This window comes from Oncorhynchus masou, chromosome 28, assembly GCF_036934945.1.
Source record: "Oncorhynchus masou masou isolate Uvic2021 chromosome 28, UVic_Omas_1.1, whole genome shotgun sequence".
In the NCBI taxonomy this organism is placed as follows: Eukaryota; Metazoa; Chordata; class Actinopteri; order Salmoniformes; family Salmonidae; genus Oncorhynchus; species Oncorhynchus masou.
In genome coordinates this window covers 70,563,478-70,582,407 of record NC_088239.1, presented here as the reverse complement: position 1 = coordinate 70,582,407, position 18,930 = coordinate 70,563,478, and the positions used below count along the sequence as shown (strand labels likewise).

Below are 18,930 nucleotides of genomic sequence, written 5' to 3'. Positions count from 1 at the left end.
TTGGAGTGTTGTTTGGAGATGGATTCTGTTTGAGTGTTTATAAATGGGGGTAACACTTAAGCCTTCCACATCAGCTATGAGAGTGGAGAAGTAAGCTAGTACTGCCTCTGATGTGAGAACTCAGTGAACTTCTTTCTATCATGGTTTCTCTAAAAGGTTAGATGTTGATTTGACTGACTGGGATTCAAACCCGGATCGTCTGTGCATCACAAGTCGAGTGGAAACGTCAAGTGGAAATGCATGAAAAGAGTGAACAGAAGTTACTCTTCACTTCCTGAATCCAAACTTCTGTTTTTGTCCCTCTCTGTGTACCTACAGGTAGTTGGCATCCTCCTCCTAGAAGTCTAAAACAAGGCTCTAACATCAGAGAGAGAGACATAGCCACAGCCCTTCTTCCCTTCCCCTCATCCTCCTTTCTTCTCCCATTGGACAGAGAGAGAGAGAAAGAGGGAAAGAGCGAGTGGAAGTGAGAAAGAAGAGGGAGACATGTACCAAACACTCCTCCTCTCCTCCTCGCTCTTCATCCTCCATGTTACGGCCACTCCACAGTTCCACGGGTAACAGCTCCCTCATTCCATTTCTTGTGTTTGTTATTGGTCCCTGGGATAGCTCGGTTACATGGGCCTCTAGCTTCAGTTACACACCAATAATTTACGGAGTTAATTGGGGGCTATATATTTAGAATGGTTAGTTGTTTCACTTGGCATTCTCACCCTGAGTAAATGTATACTGGTAGTCCAGATAACAGTTAAACATTTACGACGGTGACATGTTGTATTAGACCGATGTCAACTCTATGGAGATGCAGGTTCTTTGAGATCTCAGTTGATTTGGCCAGAGAAGAAAACAAACTACAACCCTTACAAAAGATCAAAGGGTGATGAAAGGTTAGAGGTGACTCTAAACTCAAGACAGGTTCAGTGGCGATAACATTGGCCAGTCAGCATCAATTACATGTCAGTTAACTGCCACTGACACAGAGACCGAGGTCACGTCATCAACTGAGGGTTAAAATGCTTGACGGACTGATTAGTTCTCAGACTGGTTAAGAGAGACCACCACAGCAGGTTTTAAACCCAGTCTCAAACTGCCCCCTGACACGGCACATTCTATATGTGAATGCTTCAGAGGTAATCAAGAGTAAGTGGTGTAATTTCACATTTTAAACCATTACGATTCATGTCAGTAATTTCATTTCCAACATTAAGCAAATTGTTAATTTGACGATAAAGAATTGTGATTATGTTGAATTTCATGACTTGGAGTGGAGCTAGCTGTTAAACCTAACACAGTGACAGACTGATGACAGCAAAGACAATCCTACTTTAATATAATATATGCCATTTAGCAGATGCTTTTAACAGTCAAGCATGCATTACTTTTTACATATGGGTGGTCCCAGGAATCGGACCCACAGTTCTCATATGTTCCAAAGAATACCTCACTAGTCTCTACCTGTGTGAGTGATCTCACCTGTGTGTTCCTACGTGTGTGTTGCAGGAGGAGGGTGTGTGGCAGAGATATTCATCACAGCAGTGTCATCACGACGACCGAGTCGTTCGTCCAGCCCGTTCACAAACCTTACATCACCCTATGTCAGGGGCACCGCCTCTGTAGCACCTACAAGTAAGTGACACAGCCATGACTCTCATGACCACTACTGTTGCTATCACTGTCAATATCTCTCACTGTAAATATTTCTATCAGTGTCAATATCTCTATTGCTATAACTGTCAATATTTCTATCGCTGTCAATATCTCTATCGTTATCACTGTCAATATCACTACTAATATCTCTCTATCACTGTCAATATCGCGATCACTGTCAATATCTCTATCTCTGTCAATATCTCTTGCTATAACTGTCAATATTTCTATCGCTGTCAATATCTCTATCGTTATCAATATCACTATCATTGTCACTATCACTGTCAATATTGCTTTCGCAGTCAACATCGCTATCGCAGTCAATATCTCTATCGTTATCAATATCACTATCATTGTCAATATCGCTTTCGCAGTCAATATCACTATCGCAGTCAATATCTCTATCGCAGTCAATATCTCTATCGCTATCACTGTCAATATCTCTATCGCTGTCAATATCTCTATCGCTATCACTACCAATATCTCTATCGTTATCACTGTCAATATCTCTATCGCTATCACTGTCAATATCTCTATCGCTATCACTACCAATATCTCTATCGCTATCACTGTCAATATCTCTATCGCTATCACTGTCAATATCTCTATCGATATCACTGTCGATATCACTGTCAATATCTCTCTATCACTGTCAATATCGCGATCACTGTAAATATCTCTCTTTTTCAATATCTCTATAACTGTCAATGTTTCTATGACTGTCAATATTGATATAGCTTTCAATATCTCTATCGCTATCACTGTCAATGTTTCTATCACTGTCAATATTAATATAGCTTTCAATATCTCTATCGCTATCACTGTCGGTATCGCTGTCATTATCTCTAGCACTGTCAATATTGCTATTACTGTCAATATCACTACCAATATCTCTATCGCTATCACTGTCAATGTCTCTATCACTGTCAATATCTCTATCTCTGTCAATATCACTACCAATATCTACAGTGCCTTGCGAAAGTATTCGGCCCCCTTGAACTTTGCGACCTTTTGCCACATTTCAGGCTTCAAACATAAAGATATAAAACTGTATTTTTTTTGTGAAGAATCAACAACAAGTGGGACACAATCATGAAGTGGAACGACATTTATTGGATATTTCAAACTTTTTTTAACAAATCAAAAACTGAAAAATTGGGTGTGCAAAATTATTCAGCCCCTTTACTTTCAGTGCAGCAAACTCTCTCCAGAAGTTCAGTGAGGATCTCTGAATGATCCAATGTTGACCTAAATGACTACTGATGATAAATACAATCCACCTGTGTGTAATCAAGTCTCCGTATAAATGCACCTGCACTGTGATAGTCTCAGAGGTCCTTTAAAAGCGCAGAGAGCATCATGAAGAACAAGGAACACACCAGGCAGGTCCGAGATACTGTTGTCAAGAAGTTTAAAGCCGGATTTGGATACAAAAAGATTTCCCAAGCTTTAAACATCCCAAGTAGCACTGTGCAAGCGATAATATTGAAATGGAAGGAGTATCAGACCACTGCAAATCTACCAAGACCTGGCCGTCCCTCTAAACTTTCAGCTCATACAAGGAGAGGACTGATCAGAGATGCAACCAAGAGGCCCATGATCACTCTGGATGAACTGCAGAGATCTACAGTTGAGGTGGGAGAATCTGTCCATAGGACAACAATCAGTCATATATTGCACAAATCTGGCCTTTATGGAAGAGTGGCAAGAAGAAAGCCATTTCTTAAAGATATCCATAAAAAGTGTCGTTTAAAGTTTGCCACAAGCCACCTGGGAGACACACCAAACATGTGGAAGAAGGTGCTCTGGTCAGATGAAACCAAAATTGAACTTTTTGGCAACAATGCAAAACGTTATGTTTGGTGTAAAAGCAACACAGCTCATCACCCTGAACACACCATCCCCACTGTCAAACATGGTGGTGGCAGCATCATGGTTTGGGCCTGCTTTTCTTCAGCAGGGACAGGGAAGATGGTTAAAATTAATGGGAAGATGGATGGAGCCAAATACAGGACCATTTTGGAAGAAAACCTGATGGAGTCTGCAAAAGACCTGAGACTGGGACGGAGATTTGTCTTCCAACAAGACAATGATCCAAAACATAAAGCAAAATCTACAATGGAATGGTTCAAAAATAAACATATCCAGGTGTTAGAATGGCCAAGTCAAAGTCCAGACCTGAATCCAATCGAGAATCTGTTGAAAGAACTGAAAACTGCTGTTAACAAATGCTCTCCATCCAACCTCACTGAGCTCGAGCTGTTTTGCAAGGAGGAATGGGAAAAATTTCAGTCTCTCGATGTGCAAAACTGATAGAGACATACCCCAAGCGACTTACAGCTGTAATCGCAGCAAAAGGTGGCGCTACAAAGTATTAACTTAAGGGGGCTGAATAATTTTGCACGCCCAATTTTTCAGTTTTTGATTTGTAAAAAAGGTTTGAAATATCCAATAAATGTCGTTCCACTTCATGATTGTGTCCCTCTTGTTGTTGATTCTTCACAAAAAAATACAGTTTTATATCTTTATGTTTGAAGCCTGAAATGTGGCAAAAGGTCGCAAAGTTCAAGGGGGCCGAGTACTTTCGCAAGGCACTGTATATCGCTATCACTGTCAATGTCTCTATCACTGTCAATGTCTCTATCACTGTCAATATCTCTATCTCTGTCAATATCGCGATCACTGTAAATATCTCTATCGCTATAACTGGCAATGTGTCTATCACTGTCAATATTGATATAGCTTTCAATATCTCTATCGCTATCACTGTCGGTATCGCTGTCATTATCTCTAGCACTGTCAATATCGCTATCACTGTCAATATCACTACCAATATCTCTATCGCTATCACTACCAATATCTCTATCGCTATCACTACCAATATCTCTATCGCTATCACTGTCAATATCGCTATCACTGTCAATATCACTACCAATATCTCTATCGCTATCACTGTCAATGTCGCTATCACTGTCAATATCGCTATCACTGTCAATATCACTACCAATATCTCTATCACTGTCAATGTCGCTATCACTGTCAATATTGCTATCACTGTCAATATCACTACCAATATCTCTATCGCTATCACTGTCAATATTGCTATTGCTAGCAGACTTATTAGTCATGCGACTTTGTTTTTTTGTGTATGTATGGGAATAGAACCCGCCATCATCTACCAACTGAGCTACAGAGGACCACATATTTAGCATTGTCTATACAGTCTGACCTCAGCCAACACCAGGCAATACATTCATCTCTGACACAGAAGATGTAGACAGCTCCTGATATGTTTTGACAGAGGAGTCTCATCCATCCAGGTGAAGACCTGCCGCTGTCCTCGCTACCACTGTCCTCTCTGTTGTATCGCTTTCTCTGTTCATCTCTCTCTCTACCCCCCGCCTCCATGTCTCTCTCGCGCTTTCCCTCTTTCTCTCCCCCTTTGTCTCTCTCTGGCTCACTCCCTCTTTCCCCCTCCCCTCTCTCTAAGTCTCTCTTTCATATCATACTCATACACAGAAGTGGGTAATGGCGGTACATATTTTGGTGGAATATAAATATCAAGCAATTTGTGTAACTACGGGAAATGGACAGCCAGCCCACAGAGACCACTGCTGTGTTTATCTTGGACAACCTCTCCCTCTGTGCTTACGCACTCTTTCATTCTTTCTCTCTCTCTCTCTCTCTCCGCAGCAGACTGCTCCCAGCCGACAACCATAATTATAAACTTTTCTTCCCACCATGAGACTGATGTTATTGATTAATTTGTGAGACATCTTTTGTGAGGCTATTTTTCTCTTTCCTGCTCTCTTTCCCTTTTTCTCTCTGAGGACAATGCCAGGAAACATTTCAGCAGATTTCAGTGAAACAGCGGAACCCAGAACTGGCTTGGTGTCAACCTCACTCCCTGCCATCCTTTCCACATCCTCCCCCTCTTGTCACACACACTTGGTAACCATTGGTCCATGGTCCAGCCTAATATACCTGTGTGTCCATGTCTGCTGACAAGGAGAAAACTCTAGGAGCTCTGCACGCACACGGTGGTTCTCAGAATCATCACTCAAACCTATTTAAGTGTCTCTGTGTGGGCAGTAAAGACCTTGTCTGACCTAGCTGTAACTTTCTGTTGTGTGTTTCTCCAGGACAGTGTACAGGGTGGCGTACCGTCAGGTGACCAGAGCAGTGCCAGTCTCACACTCTTACCCAGAATGCTGCCCGGGTTGGCGACGACTCCACTCACACAACTGTAACCAAGGTAATTGGGGTTTACACTCTCCTAGCATCCCGTATGTGTGCATGTTCATTTTTGATTATTTCTCTCTGTCCTCTCCAGCGGTGTGTGACCAGTCCTGTGTGAACGGAGGAACATGTTTAAGACCCAACCACTGCGCCTGTCCTCTGGGATGGATGGGTCGTCACTGCCAAACAGGTACAAACACGCTCTTGCACGTACACACAGTACGTTGCACGTACACACAGTCTTGTACAGCTAAGCTTGTGGATAGCTGTACAATTCAGTCCCATTAAAAATCCTATTTTCGCTAAGCCTGTACTCTTACCTTTATAACCTTAAACCTAACCCTAGTTCTTAACCCTAAAACTTACCCTAGTTCTTAACCCTAAAACTTACCCTAGCTCCTAACCCTTAACGTAATTCTAACCCTAACAATATCAATGACACCCAGTCTCTCCTCCCTCTCTCTGTCAGATGTGGATGAGTGCAGTGAGCAGCAGCCCTGTTCTCATCAGTGTGTGAACATGGCAGGCAGCTACCACTGTGTGTGTAGAGAGGGCTACAGGCTGGCAGGAGACACACACTCCTGTGAGAACCTTCCTCCTCCTGCCTCTTCCACCCACCCCAGTCAAGAAGCAGCAAACAATCACAGCACCCCCTCCAGTGATACAGGTACACCTCCACCATTATCTTTATCTGCAGACATGATAATCAATTGTGTGTGTGTGTGTGTGTGTGTGTGTGTGTGTGTGTGTGTGTGTGTGTGTGTGTGTGTGTGTGTGTTGTTTCAGCAAAGCCTCCAATGGGAGTGAAGAAGAGGACAGACAGGACCACAGCCAGGCTCTTGGTCCATTATTACTTTTGGTACGCGCTATGCCAAACTCTACTCGTACCGTGAGTAATAATGCACTGAGACTGGTGAACACTGCAAAGTGGACCGCATGCAGTCAACAACCAACAAGGTGTGGTGTATGTTATGACCAGATGGACCACACTGATAACCAGTATAAACAACGATTGATAGACCAACTGCGGTCAGCAACCAACAGTTTGTGGTCATGTACAGTATGGTATGACCTGATGAACCATGCTGCAAACCACTGTTTGAACATCAGCTAGCTGTTTGATGTAGACCAGGGATGGGCAGCTTTGATGGGGGTGGGGGCCACAAAAAGTTGGAACTCATCATGAGGGGCCGCAGTGGCTCGTGGGTCACGTTCCATACCCACACATGCAGTCAGAGCCAGCCCGAGGCTTTTGGGGCCAGGGGCCTTAAGCTAGAAGTTGTTATACTATTCTAATTATCCACAGGTGGGGGGCAGTTGCCCATCCCTGATGTAGACCTTTCTTCCCCATCTTTAACATAGGAAAACTTCTTACCATTCCAAAACGTTCCTTTAGTATCCAGTGAAACATCCTCCTCTCCCACACTTTCACACACTCAAGCTATTCTCTAAACTGCTGCATATCACTGAAGAAAAGGGAAAAACCAGCTCCCATAGATGTGCTTTGTTTGGCGTAACTCAGCAACAGGCTAAAACAACCTCCCATGTCTAGAAGTGGCTGGATGGAACCCAAAGAAATTCCCATTTCTCTCAGACTGTTAGTCAGTAAACTGTAGTACGATGAGCAATACAGTACACACATAAAGAAAGACTAATCATTTCCTCTACCTTGTGTCTGTCTGTCTAGATAGAGATGAGATATACAGGATAGATTGTCTTACACACTAAACTACACAAAGAGGGAAAAACAGCAGTAAAAAAACAGATATTACAGATTGTACTTGGTGAAGGTGACGCAGGGGGAATATGTGCAGGCTCAGTACAGTTCTGTTCTCCTGGCCAACAAAGTGAAGGCCAGCAGGCTGCTGCAGCATTAACATCAGCAGCAGTATTGTCTTGGTTAATGGCCCTATTATATCCATGAACTGTTCATATCCAGGCTGAGGTATGATGTTGATGAAGATCACCAAGACAAACAAGGGAATAAATGCCCTGCTCAGACCTTAACAGCTCTCGTCTGAATCCCTCCATCTTTTTTCTTCCTTCTCGGTCTCTCTCTTCTTGGCCGGAACTTTCGCTCTCATTCCAGCTTCATCAACTTCATCTGCTGGGGGTCGCCTCCCTCCCACCCCCTCCCTTTCGACTCTTGTCCACATCTGGGAGAGATTGAGTTGTTCTCAGCCTTAGCTCCGTGGCTGACCGGGGGAGACGTGGGGTTTGTACCCAGCTCTGAGCCCATAGCTCTAGACACTCGGTGGCTGGTTGGACTCAGGCCAACTTAGCTCACCCCTCCTTGTCTTGTAACTGATACAGGACAACATGTCATGATGGACTGTGTGTCTTATTCATAGTGCCCTCTCTTCCAGTTACATAGTGTGTGTGTGTCATTTCCTCATATCCTCTGCCCCTTTTGCAGTCTTAAGTTATGGATTTGTTACCGGCTTCACCCCTAGCACTGAATTCCCCAGCCAGCTTGTGGTTCTCTTCCCATTTGTTTCATAGCTCTGAGACTGAGGCCCCCTGTCTGCTTATGAATCACTCTGGAGCAGGATCGGAGTAAGATGCTGAAGTCATTATCTATCTCAAAGACATGTCACAAGACTAAGCTTTAGATAGAATTGGAAGGATGAACCATCGCACTCTCTCCCACCCGTTCCACTCTAAGAATTGGCAAAGACTCCAGCCACCGTAGTCATAGACTGTTCTCTGTGCTACCGCACGGCAAGAGGTACCGGAACGCCAAGTCTAGGTCCAAAAGGCTTCTCAACAGCCATAAGACTCCTGAACAGCTAATCAAAGGGCTACCCAGACCCCTCTTTTATGCTGCTGCTACTCTCTGTTTATAATCTATGCATAGTCACTTCAACTCTACCTACATGGACATATTACCTCGATATAGCCTGGCTTGTTATTTTACCGCTGCTGTTGAATATTTGTAACTTTTATTTTACATGTTTTACTTATCTATTTTTTATCTAACACTTCTTCTTTCTTGAAACTTCTTAAAGTATTGTTGGTTAAGGGCTTGTAAGTAATCATTTCACTGTAAGGTCGCACCTGTTGTATTCGGTGCATAATATTTGATTTTATCTGTCCCTAAATCTTTGTAAACTAACCCTATTGGGTCATATTCAGTAGGGTTCACTGTAGCAAAACGTTTTGCAACAGAAAATAAAAATCTGTGTTCTTATTGAAGCAGGTCAGGTAGTACCTCATAGTTTTCTCCCAATACACAGCCCCATTGTGTAGATAGAGGGTGTCTTAAATACTGGTGATCCACAGTGTGATTGTGTGTGTTGTCTACAGGTGGAGGGTATGAGCTGACTGAGAACGTAACAGAGGAGGTCCAGAGCCTGAAGAACAGAGTAGAGCTGCTGGAGCAGGTACAACTGCACCCCCTGTTCTCTACCATCACCTGCACACACAGCTTTGTTTTGGGGAATTTTCAGGACTTTCTGGGGAGTAAAAATGTATTCCCATTCAAAATTCTATTTTTCCTAACCCCAAACTCTAAACCTAACCTTAACCTCAAACCCTAAACCTAACCTTTACGCCAAAAATAGCATTTTAACAAATTCAGGACATTTAAAAATATATATATTATTTTCCTACCTTGTCAGAACATTCTAGTGACTTGTCAGAACATTCTGGTGACTTCAGAACATTCAGGAGATTGTGGTCCTGATAAAGTAGGAAAACGTGTACACACACATTTACACTCTCTCACAAACAGGCGTACATACCCTCTCCCTTCCTATCCTTGTAAAGTCCCCCTTAAACCCTTACCAGTACCCCTCTAGCATCTCCCACCCACTCTGAGCCAGCGCCAGGCAGACACACGTTAGACTGTTACGCTGGTGCATTATCAAATACCACTCGAGATGTAATCATGAACTTTGTTAACCAACAGAGAACACACGCACTCACAAAACCCAGCATCCTTTGAAATGCCAGACTGTCATAGTGACCTTTTAAACGTCTTTTTAGTTTTTCATGAGAAGTCATGTCGTTAATGCTCGGTGGATTACAGTAAAAGTGAATGAGGAGATGCAGGCAGCTGAAATGGGAGGATCCGTATAATATAGCAGTACTTTCACATTACAGCGACCGCTGTGATGGCGAGACGGATTGTGTTTGGGATTTGTTGCCAATAGGAAAATAAATTGTATTGCTGTCATCCTCTGTTGCTGTTAGTCACATACACTACATATACTAAACCCCTTCATCTTTTACATTTACATTTAAGTCATTTAGCAGACGATCTTTTCTCCCTGCCACTGCCCTTCTCTCCCTCTCCCCTCACTCTTCCCTTCTCTCTCCTACCTCCCTCTTCCTCTTGCCTCCCTCTTCCAAACCTCTCTCTCTTGCCTCCCTCTTCCAAACTTCTCCTCTCTCCCCCATCTCTTTCCTCATCTCCTCTCTCCCCATCTCCTCTCTCCCTCCCTTTTCACCTCTCCAGAAGCTCCAGTTGGTCCTGGCCCCTTTCACCAGTCTGTTCCCCATGTCGCTGGACGAGGGCGTGTCTGAGAAAACCAGCTTCCTGTCCCACTCCTTCCAGCAGCTGGATCGCATCGACTCGCTCAGCGAACAGGTCGGCTTCCTCGAGGAACGCCTCGGAACCTGTGAGTGGATAAAGACAAAGTTTCAAACTTTTTTTCATTGTACTCCTCTTGTTGGACAGGACAAAGTGGCCATATAATGGCTTGAAGTGGATGTGAAGTGATTTGGTTGACTATGGATAGTAACATTGATTTGTCCTTTGTTGCTGAAGGTTCCTGCCAAGAGAATTAGAAACAACAGGACTGGGTCACCCTCACCAACCAGATATCTCCACACAAGTCTGAGTCCACAACACAATAACAATAGGAATGAATGCCCCAGCCCAGCGATATGGGAGGATGAGGATGAAAATTAGCAGAACATAGGCCTACTCAGTGTTTGTGTATTTCTGTTCCTATACCAGCCCAAAGGCTAACTCGAACACTAGCTCTATGATGGGCAACCATGTCATGTGCTGTCAGTGACACATACAACCCTTTTAAGTGTCCCTTTCCTTTACTCCTAACAGCATCATTTCATGTCATTGCTGTATTACGGAGACATAGAAGAGCATATAGCACCACCACCTGTGACGGTTACAGGGGCCTCATTCTACCATTAGCACATTACCTGAGAGTCGAAGTTCAAGCTGCCAATTTCACTCTGAAGTATCTGGTTTCCATGTTTTCGGTTCACATCAGTCCACTGTCACCCATGGTGGGTTTCGCATGGACATCTGTATTTATGTATTTAAGTTAGAATTACTTGTGCTTATTTCATAGAGCTACAATAGTTAGTTACTTCTTTTTACCTTGTTTTGTAACTTTTTGTAATAAAATTGATTAAATCAAAAATGTTTGGTAGAGGATGTGTCTGCTCCACGTGGAAGAACAAGAGATCTCATTTGAACACTCAATGAACACATTACTAGTTGCCGATTTCAATTCTATGGAGAGTTAAGAAACAGTAATAAAGCTCTACAACAGCTCCTTAAGAAAAAAATACATTATTTTCCAAAGAATTCAAACAACATGTTTAATCAATATTTCTGTGAAATCAAGAAATACTACATTGTCAATATTAACCAGCAACTACAATGGGCTTCTATGTTGTCGTGTGTGTACGTCTAGGCCACAAAGACAGCTCAGCAGGATGTCATAAGACAAGACGCCTTGGCCAGCTCAATGCTTCAGTCATCTAAAGCCAACAGATTACACTTTCATTGCTTTGGTGAAATTCAAAATATTTTGATAAGATTTGTTCTTTTTAAATATAACCACAAACTCAACATGAAAAGTGCTTTATTCATATTTAGAATACTTTAAATCTTTCTCCAATATCTTATATATAATTTTGTAAACAACAGCCAGATCAACCAACCAGGCTCTCCAAAGTAGTGCTGCAGAGCCTGTTGAGTTAACATATGATCGTCATCTGAGTCAATGACGCTTTTAGCTGACACACTAGAAAGTTAAGCTACAAAACACATGAAAGTAATCTTAAGATTAATAGGCTAACTATTGACCATTGTCTAAAAATCAATGACAGTATACATTTGGTTGAAACCAATTTGGTAGCATCTTTGATGAACATTCAAACCTCTGTTGTAAGATTTTTTTAAAGACACCACTGCATTAAGATAACAAAAACCATGAAAGGCTTACTATTGTTAATATATACTTCTATTAACAAAAATTAAAGTCACAGATTTATTTGATGTATTCAGACCGATATTCCTTACATGGTGGTACTGGCCTTCAAGAACATAAAGATGAGGAAAGCCCAGGCCTTGAGTTGATTTACTCCTCAGAACCAAGTAAGCCAAAAGCCCAGCAGGTAAAGCTACTGTAGCCAATCGACTATGAAGAGGCCTCGTATACAGGGTTATTACCAGACAAAGCATAGATGATTTCACTTCTACAGCATGAGCGGCTCAACAGGATTGGAGTTAATCAATTCAGTCAATTCAGGAAGTAAACTGAAATTCTAATTAAACATGTTTCAGAGAAGCACTGAGGATAATTGAAGAAGATGTTTTTTTGGATTGACTGAATTTAAATTGATTGACCCTCAACCCTGTACCTCAGGAAGTTTGGGTGCACAACAAAGAAAAATGCTGGAGATAAAATTAAGTGTTCAATTACTTTACCTTAATTTTAAATAAAAACAATTAATCATTGACATGTGTCAGTAACCAACTGTATGCAAAACAACATTCCATTGAAATAAGTTATACTTAAAGTTTAAAAAATTTGAAAAATAAAGAGTTAAATGCAATAAGTAGTACACAAATAATCCTGAAATACATTCTCAGACTGGTGTTTTTGACAGGCAAAAAGCTTCAAGCGACGTCATTTTAGCCAACTAATGTAAAGGCAGTGAATATTAAAAATGTCAAGATCTGGATACAAATTATAATAAGAAGCTGCGTTGCCATACATTTAAATTATTTCAGTCATTCCAGTCATCTGTCTATCAATTACAGAATATAAAACCTCTCACAAGTTTACGAACTTCACAATCCCAACCCTTATTATTACTACCTTGAATACAAGGCCAAAAACATTCAGCCAATTCCTCGCTTCCTTTAAAAATAGACCGCGCCTTTTCCCCACAGTCAGAGTTGTACATATCATAGACCATCCATCGATTAAAAACATCAAATTTAATATTCTCAGTTCTGTTTATCATAATCGGTCAGACAACCACAGTATGTAATGATTATGCGTGTATCCCTCTTCCCCATTAATAGGAAAAGCACCAGTTTATCAAGTATAAAGCTAAGGTAACCACTCTGACAGCAGCCCTTCTATACTGAACAAAAATATAAATGTAACATGCAAAGTGTTGGTCCCATGTGTCATGAACTGAAATATCCCAGAAATGTTCCATTGGCACAAAAAGCTTCTCTCAAATTGAGCACAAATTGATTTACATCCCTATTAGTGGGCATTTCTAAATTGTCACGGTAATTTATACACTTGCCAGGTGGCATATCAAGAAGCTAATTAAACAGCGTGATCATTACACAGGTACACCTTGTGCTGGGGACAATAAAGGGCCACTCTAAAATGTGCAGTTGTCACAACACTATACCACAGATGTGTCAAAATGAAGAAACATGCTATTAGCATGCCGACTGCAGGAACGTCCAACAGGGCTCTTGCCTGAGAATTTAATGTTAATTCCTCTACCGTAAGCCACCTCCAGTGTCAATTTAGAGAATTTGGCAGTACGTACAACTGGCTCACAACTGCAGACTGTGTGTAACCACAACAGCTCAGGCCCTCCACATCTGGCTTCCTCACCTGCGGGGTTGTCTGGAGGCAGGGGTGCTGAGGAGTATTTCTGTCTGTAATAAAGCCCTTTTGTGGGGAAAAACTGATTGACTGACTGGGCCTTGCGCCCAAGTGGGGGGGCCTATGCCCCTGCCCAGTCATGTGAAAGCCATAAATTAGTGCCTAATGAACTTATTTCCTGATTTCCTTCTATGAACTGTAATTCAGTAAAATCTTTAAAATTGTTGCATGTTGCATTTATATTTTTGTTCAGTATAGTTGCCATGTAACAATAAGGAACATTTGGCCAAGCAAAGAATGCACAAGACTTAGCTAATAAATAAATGTTACTCATGTACCCGTGTTACATCTAGATCACTTCCCAATGTGTTACTTTTAAAGCACTGGCACACTTTTTCCAACAAAACCAGAGTTCCTATTGGACAAATTCAAGTTGGTCCCTCCGTTTCATTCAGTTTGCTCCATTTGCTTTGTTTGGCTCTTAAAACGGTTTCCGTTGCAAGATGTAATGAATACATCCTAGAACTCTTACACTTTGGAGCAGTTTAGATTGAACAGTTGGACATTGCACTTCATAAAATCACCTTTTATACATCATAAATAGGTTCTCCATGCACAAAGAACAGAACTTTAAGACACAAATAAAATTAACACAAGACCATATGATGTAGATATAAATAAAGAGAAATATAGAACACAGCTGCAAAAAAAAACACACTTTGCTCAATGTTACATGCAGGTTATTTCTTAGGTGGATAGAAAATAATAATGAAGAAAATCTGTGTAGTACAACAAAAATGCACATTTGGAAAGTCCAGTAAAGTCCATGAATTCACTGAGGATGGTTATTGTCTTCGTTGTATACCTTGTTGTTTGGCGTGGTACATTATATCATGGTACATTATATCATGGTACAGTATATCAAGCACGGTACAGTATATCATTGAGCTATTGTGATAAGGTGGTTGAGATGCCAGTGTGGTCGGTATGTAAGTAAGTAACAATATAGAGTGGATTCCACTGAGACACAGATAAGGAACAAGTCCCTAAGTCAACTACTGTTGATCTCGTCTCGCTCCTCTGTTGCCCTCCACCTCCCCTCCAGACCCCCTGGTCCTCCAGACCCCGTTCCCCCTGTTCTTCACAGAGACAATAGGCTGGAATGCAGAACAGGGGAGGATACACTGGGGTTGGGTGGGATGTGGTGTTGAGCAGGGGGAACTGTTGTGTGCATGTTAAAGCAGGGTGGTTGTGTGTTGCGATTGTCTGAGAGCGCATTAAGAAAAGAGGTGAGGCAGCACCAGAAGAAGGTATAAATATCCACTGGCGACATTTACGAAAATCTAAAGTCAAGCCGGAGGAAGGGAGAGGGAAACCAGAGAAAGCACATCTACTGCCATAAAATCAGACAACCATAAAGCCACTTAAAAACAGACAAACAAAACAAAATGCTGGGCAACAGAGCAATCCAAAAGGAATGCATGATGAACCCACATCACATCCATGCCGCTCTAACCTGCTGCAGTGAGCGGTCAGGGCTGGAATGTACTGGGCTAGGTCAGACCAGGAACCAACCAGAACCAAACTGGACCAGGCCAATACATCAGAAAGCAGAGAAGAGTTCATGACGTAGACCTGGTGTGTGCGTTCTGTCCTGGTAGAGATACACTCAAATATATTGGCACCCTTGCATGATTCACTATGTTTTTTAAGATAAGTTGACATTTAAAAACATTGTGTTCACACATGAAGTTGTTTTATTTACAACTGCACAGGACCAATACATTTTTTCTTCAAAAATTGAGATCGTTCACTTCAAAGTAAAAAAGATAGCCTGGACTAAATTATAAAAAAATAATTTGGTTTGTTGGAAGCAATTATCTTGTTTACGGTGTCATTTCTCTCACCCGTGGTAAGTTGCAGGTGCCTTAAGGGAAAGACATATCCATTCAACCAGTTTTGAAAAGAGAAAACAAAACATTCTGCGCCATTGTAAAGTGCGAGGGTGCCAATATATTTGACTTAATTTGTAAGTAGGTAGGTAAGGAGTTGGGACGATGTGGAGGGGAGAGAAGGGGGGGGAAAGAGTTTGGTGTCTTGGACAGGAAAATGAGGAGGGAGGTTGTTCATGTTTAGTGGTGCAAGGAGGGCCCGTTGCTCTGGGTTACGGGGGCAGAGCCAGAGATGTCTAGGAAGACGGAGCGCATGAGGTCGTAGGACTTGTCGGAGAGGTCGGCCACGTTGTCTGACGTCATGCCCTTCGTCTCAATCTTCGGAAGGATCTTCAGTGTGATGGTCCCTTGTTAGAGCATAGCATAGCATAAATATCAATATCATCGTAAACATCATCACAACAACCCTCATCATCGTGTCTGCATGGAAGCAAAGGACAACTTCTTTCGATAAATAATATCATAAGCCATTAATGTCAAGAGTAGCTGTGGATAACACCTTTTCAATATGAACTACAAACATCTGTACCCGAGTTGAACTGCTTTTCTTTCCGTAGATAGAAGTTACTGTAGGAGGAGAACACGATGGGAATGATAGGAGCCTGGAACAGAGACAGAAGCAAGAAAGAAATAGAATTACCATGACAGTTCGTTCCACATTCGATTTAAGCCCAGGGTACCAAAATATCACTATTATTTCCAAGACCACAAACCAACAAGTATCCACTGATACACATCCTTTGAGCATGCAGGTGCACAAGGCCTACATTGAATACAGGCTACACAGACAGACTGTACAATAAACACACACTTCAACACGTCATAACCTGGAGTGAACCTGCGATGTCGGTCTGGCTCTGTTTCATGTAACGTTATTCTTTACATTTATTTCACCTGTCTCCCTTCCTCAGTCTTTCATTCTCCCCAACACTCATCCGATATCACCCATCTATAACCTTAGAAACCCTTTCCATTAGGCTCTCTGGGTCTCTCTCTACCACTGTATTGCTCCCTCGGTCTTTGCTTCACTCAGTCTCTCTTACTCCCTTTGTCTTCCATCTGTGCCAAAGGTAGTGAAAATGTCCTCTGCAATTCATAACATGTTCAGTCAGTCTCCATGCTAGGTTGTTAGGTCCCCCTTGTGAACACTGGAATAGAGGCATGCACGCACACACATGGCCCTGTGGCTCACTTGCGCTTGCACTGCCAGGTGGAAGGCTCCCTTCTTGAAGGGCAGCAGGTCACCCCTCTGGTTCCGCGTACCCTCCGGGAACACCCACAGACGGATCTACAAGGGGCAAAGGTTAGGGGTCAAAGGTGAGGTCTATGTGGAAGCATAGAAACAGTATTTAAATATCAGTGGTGGAGAAAGTTCTGGACCCTAAACCAGAAATAAACATGGAAAAAAAATCAAGAATTTTGTATCAAGTATTCAAACTTGGGTTAAGTTTCAGGATATACTGGATTGGGTATGAAATTAATTTGTTTAATTAATTTTTATGATCTAACAGTATGTCACTCCCTGACATCATACATTATTGGGCTTTCAGAATGGAGTTAGTCGTTAGATTGGAAGGCTCCAGAGCACAGCGCGGGTTTCCGAATTAATCTGGCCCAATAGATTAGTCCCGTTGATTTACCTGGTCATCCAGCATGGTCTTGGCAGCTCCGGCCATGACACTCTTGGCGTCTCTTGTCTTCTTGCGGTTGATGAAGACTATGCCGCCCAGCCAGCACACGATGCCCACAGTGCCAGCGTACACCAGCTCCTTCTTGGCAACCATGGTGCAGCGATCTGGGAGGACCTCCATTAGACCTGGGGGTTGGAAAGGATCTGTTAGTGGATCTGTTACAGGACCTCTATTAGACCTGAGGGAGAACATGATCTTCGAGAAGATCTAGACTATTAGATCTGTCAGGCATTTACACAGGCAGCCCAATATTTTTTCACTAATTAGTCTTTGGACCACTCAGATCAGCACTGAAAAAGTGCTGATGTGAAAAGATGTGTTTTGATTGGTCAGTGGAAAAAATATAAAAATTGGGCTGCCTGTGTAAATGAAGCATTCAAGGATCTTTTAGATCTGATTGCTGGGATATTTCATCTGTATGAAATCTTCATAATGTGGGGTTGAATCTAAAACGTAAGAACCAACCATGCATGTAACTGAATTAACAGTTTTGTACAAGCATTTCATTGACACCACTGAATGATTTGGAATGAGACTAATGCCCTGACTACACCGCTCACGTTGCTTGCGCGAGCGTGGCAAAATAAATGTAGAAATCTCTTATTCAATTATTGCACCCGCACTGCTCGCGAGCGTCTGCGTTGCCAAGGGCTAAGATAGAAGTCCTTTCTAATTCTGGTGCAGATTGTGCTGCAAGTCCTGCCTCTCCCATCTCCTCATTGGTTTATAGAAGCAGGTACCCACGTGCCATCTCCTCATTGGTTATACCCACGTGGGTGTTTGAAAGACGAACTGTGTTGCCGGTCGTCATGGTAATACTATGACATTAATACTATGACAGTTTAGATGCCAATCACTATATAAGTTTAAAGATGAAAAAGCCTGTAAGGAGGAGAGATGACTAGAAACGATTGGGTTGACCTTTTTATGTGTGGATTAATTGTCAGAGTAGAGGACCTTGTGCATTTCAGGTAAAATAACAACTTAATGTTTATATCCAAGGGCAAATTAGCTAGCAACAGCAAGCTAGCTAAATAGGACAAATTAGCTAGCAAGTGCAAGCTAACTAGCTAAATTGCCATAAATGTTTAATGCTTTTCGTCCTGTCCCCAAATTAAATGTAACTGCGTGTCGTGATCGCGTTTGGTGTAGGGGGACAAAATAAATGGATGCACGATTGCCGGTTTGGGTTCCGTGTTAGGCCTTAAAGGCCCAAGTCTAATAAACAGACCACTGTGCATTAAAAACAAATTCATCAAAATGTTATTGGTCACGTACACATACTATCAAAAGGTGCAGCGAAATGCTTATGTTTCTATCTTCAACAGTGCAGTAACACCTAAGAATACAAACAAATCCCCAAAATAAAAAGAAATTAAGAAACATCAGAAGGAGCAATGTCAGAGTCTGGAATATGTAAGGGATTATCAATGAGGGTGTGTGTGTTTTATGGAAAATAATGAACGTAGAAGGTTTGTTCCACAACGTACTAACGGAGTGGATCTAACCATCCAAAGAGTTGCATTACTTTCCAGAGGATGCATAGCCCCTTGTTGATTATCC

The 18,930-nt window shown here is 42.1% G+C and overlaps 2 protein-coding genes across 8 annotated transcripts in view; one reads left to right on the top strand and one right to left on the bottom strand.

The window, feature by feature from the left end:
* The window catches only part of egfl7 (EGF-like-domain, multiple 7), a 28,945-nt gene extending 17,666 nt beyond the window's left edge, over window positions 1-11,279 (top strand). For 3 of the 6 annotated variants that reach the window (XM_064943122.1, XM_064943124.1, XM_064943123.1), the window contains exons 2-8: window positions 319-557; window positions 1,501-1,626; window positions 5,790-6,076; window positions 6,356-6,553; window positions 9,193-9,269; window positions 10,346-10,508; window positions 10,658-11,279. In XM_064943122.1, coding sequence (XP_064799194.1) covers window positions 487-557; window positions 1,501-1,626; window positions 5,790-6,076; window positions 6,356-6,553; window positions 9,193-9,269; window positions 10,346-10,508; window positions 10,658-10,677 — 942 coding nt within the window. In that variant the 5' untranslated portion in view covers window positions 319-486 and the 3' untranslated portion in view covers window positions 10,678-11,279. The remainder of the gene's footprint in view (window positions 1-318; window positions 558-1,500; window positions 1,627-5,789; window positions 6,077-6,355; window positions 6,554-9,192; window positions 9,270-10,345; window positions 10,509-10,657) is intronic. The other 3 variants (XM_064943126.1, XM_064943125.1, XM_064943121.1) reach the window with 3 other exon arrangements.
* A 430-nt stretch (window positions 11,280-11,709) lies between these two features.
* The window catches only part of LOC135518173 (1-acyl-sn-glycerol-3-phosphate acyltransferase alpha-like), a 29,051-nt gene continuing 21,830 nt past the window's right edge, over window positions 11,710-18,930 (bottom strand). The window contains exons 3-6 of one of the 2 annotated variants that reach the window (XM_064943127.1): window positions 17,317-17,492; window positions 16,848-16,964; window positions 16,206-16,278; window positions 11,710-16,023 (exon numbers count right to left, since the gene is read on the bottom strand). In XM_064943127.1, the coding sequence (XP_064799199.1) occupies window positions 15,857-16,023; window positions 16,206-16,278; window positions 16,848-16,964; window positions 17,317-17,492 (533 nt within the window). In that variant the 3' untranslated portion in view covers window positions 11,710-15,856. The remainder of the gene's footprint in view (window positions 16,024-16,205; window positions 16,279-16,847; window positions 16,965-17,316; window positions 17,493-18,930) is intronic. The other variant, XM_064943128.1, reaches the window with a different exon arrangement.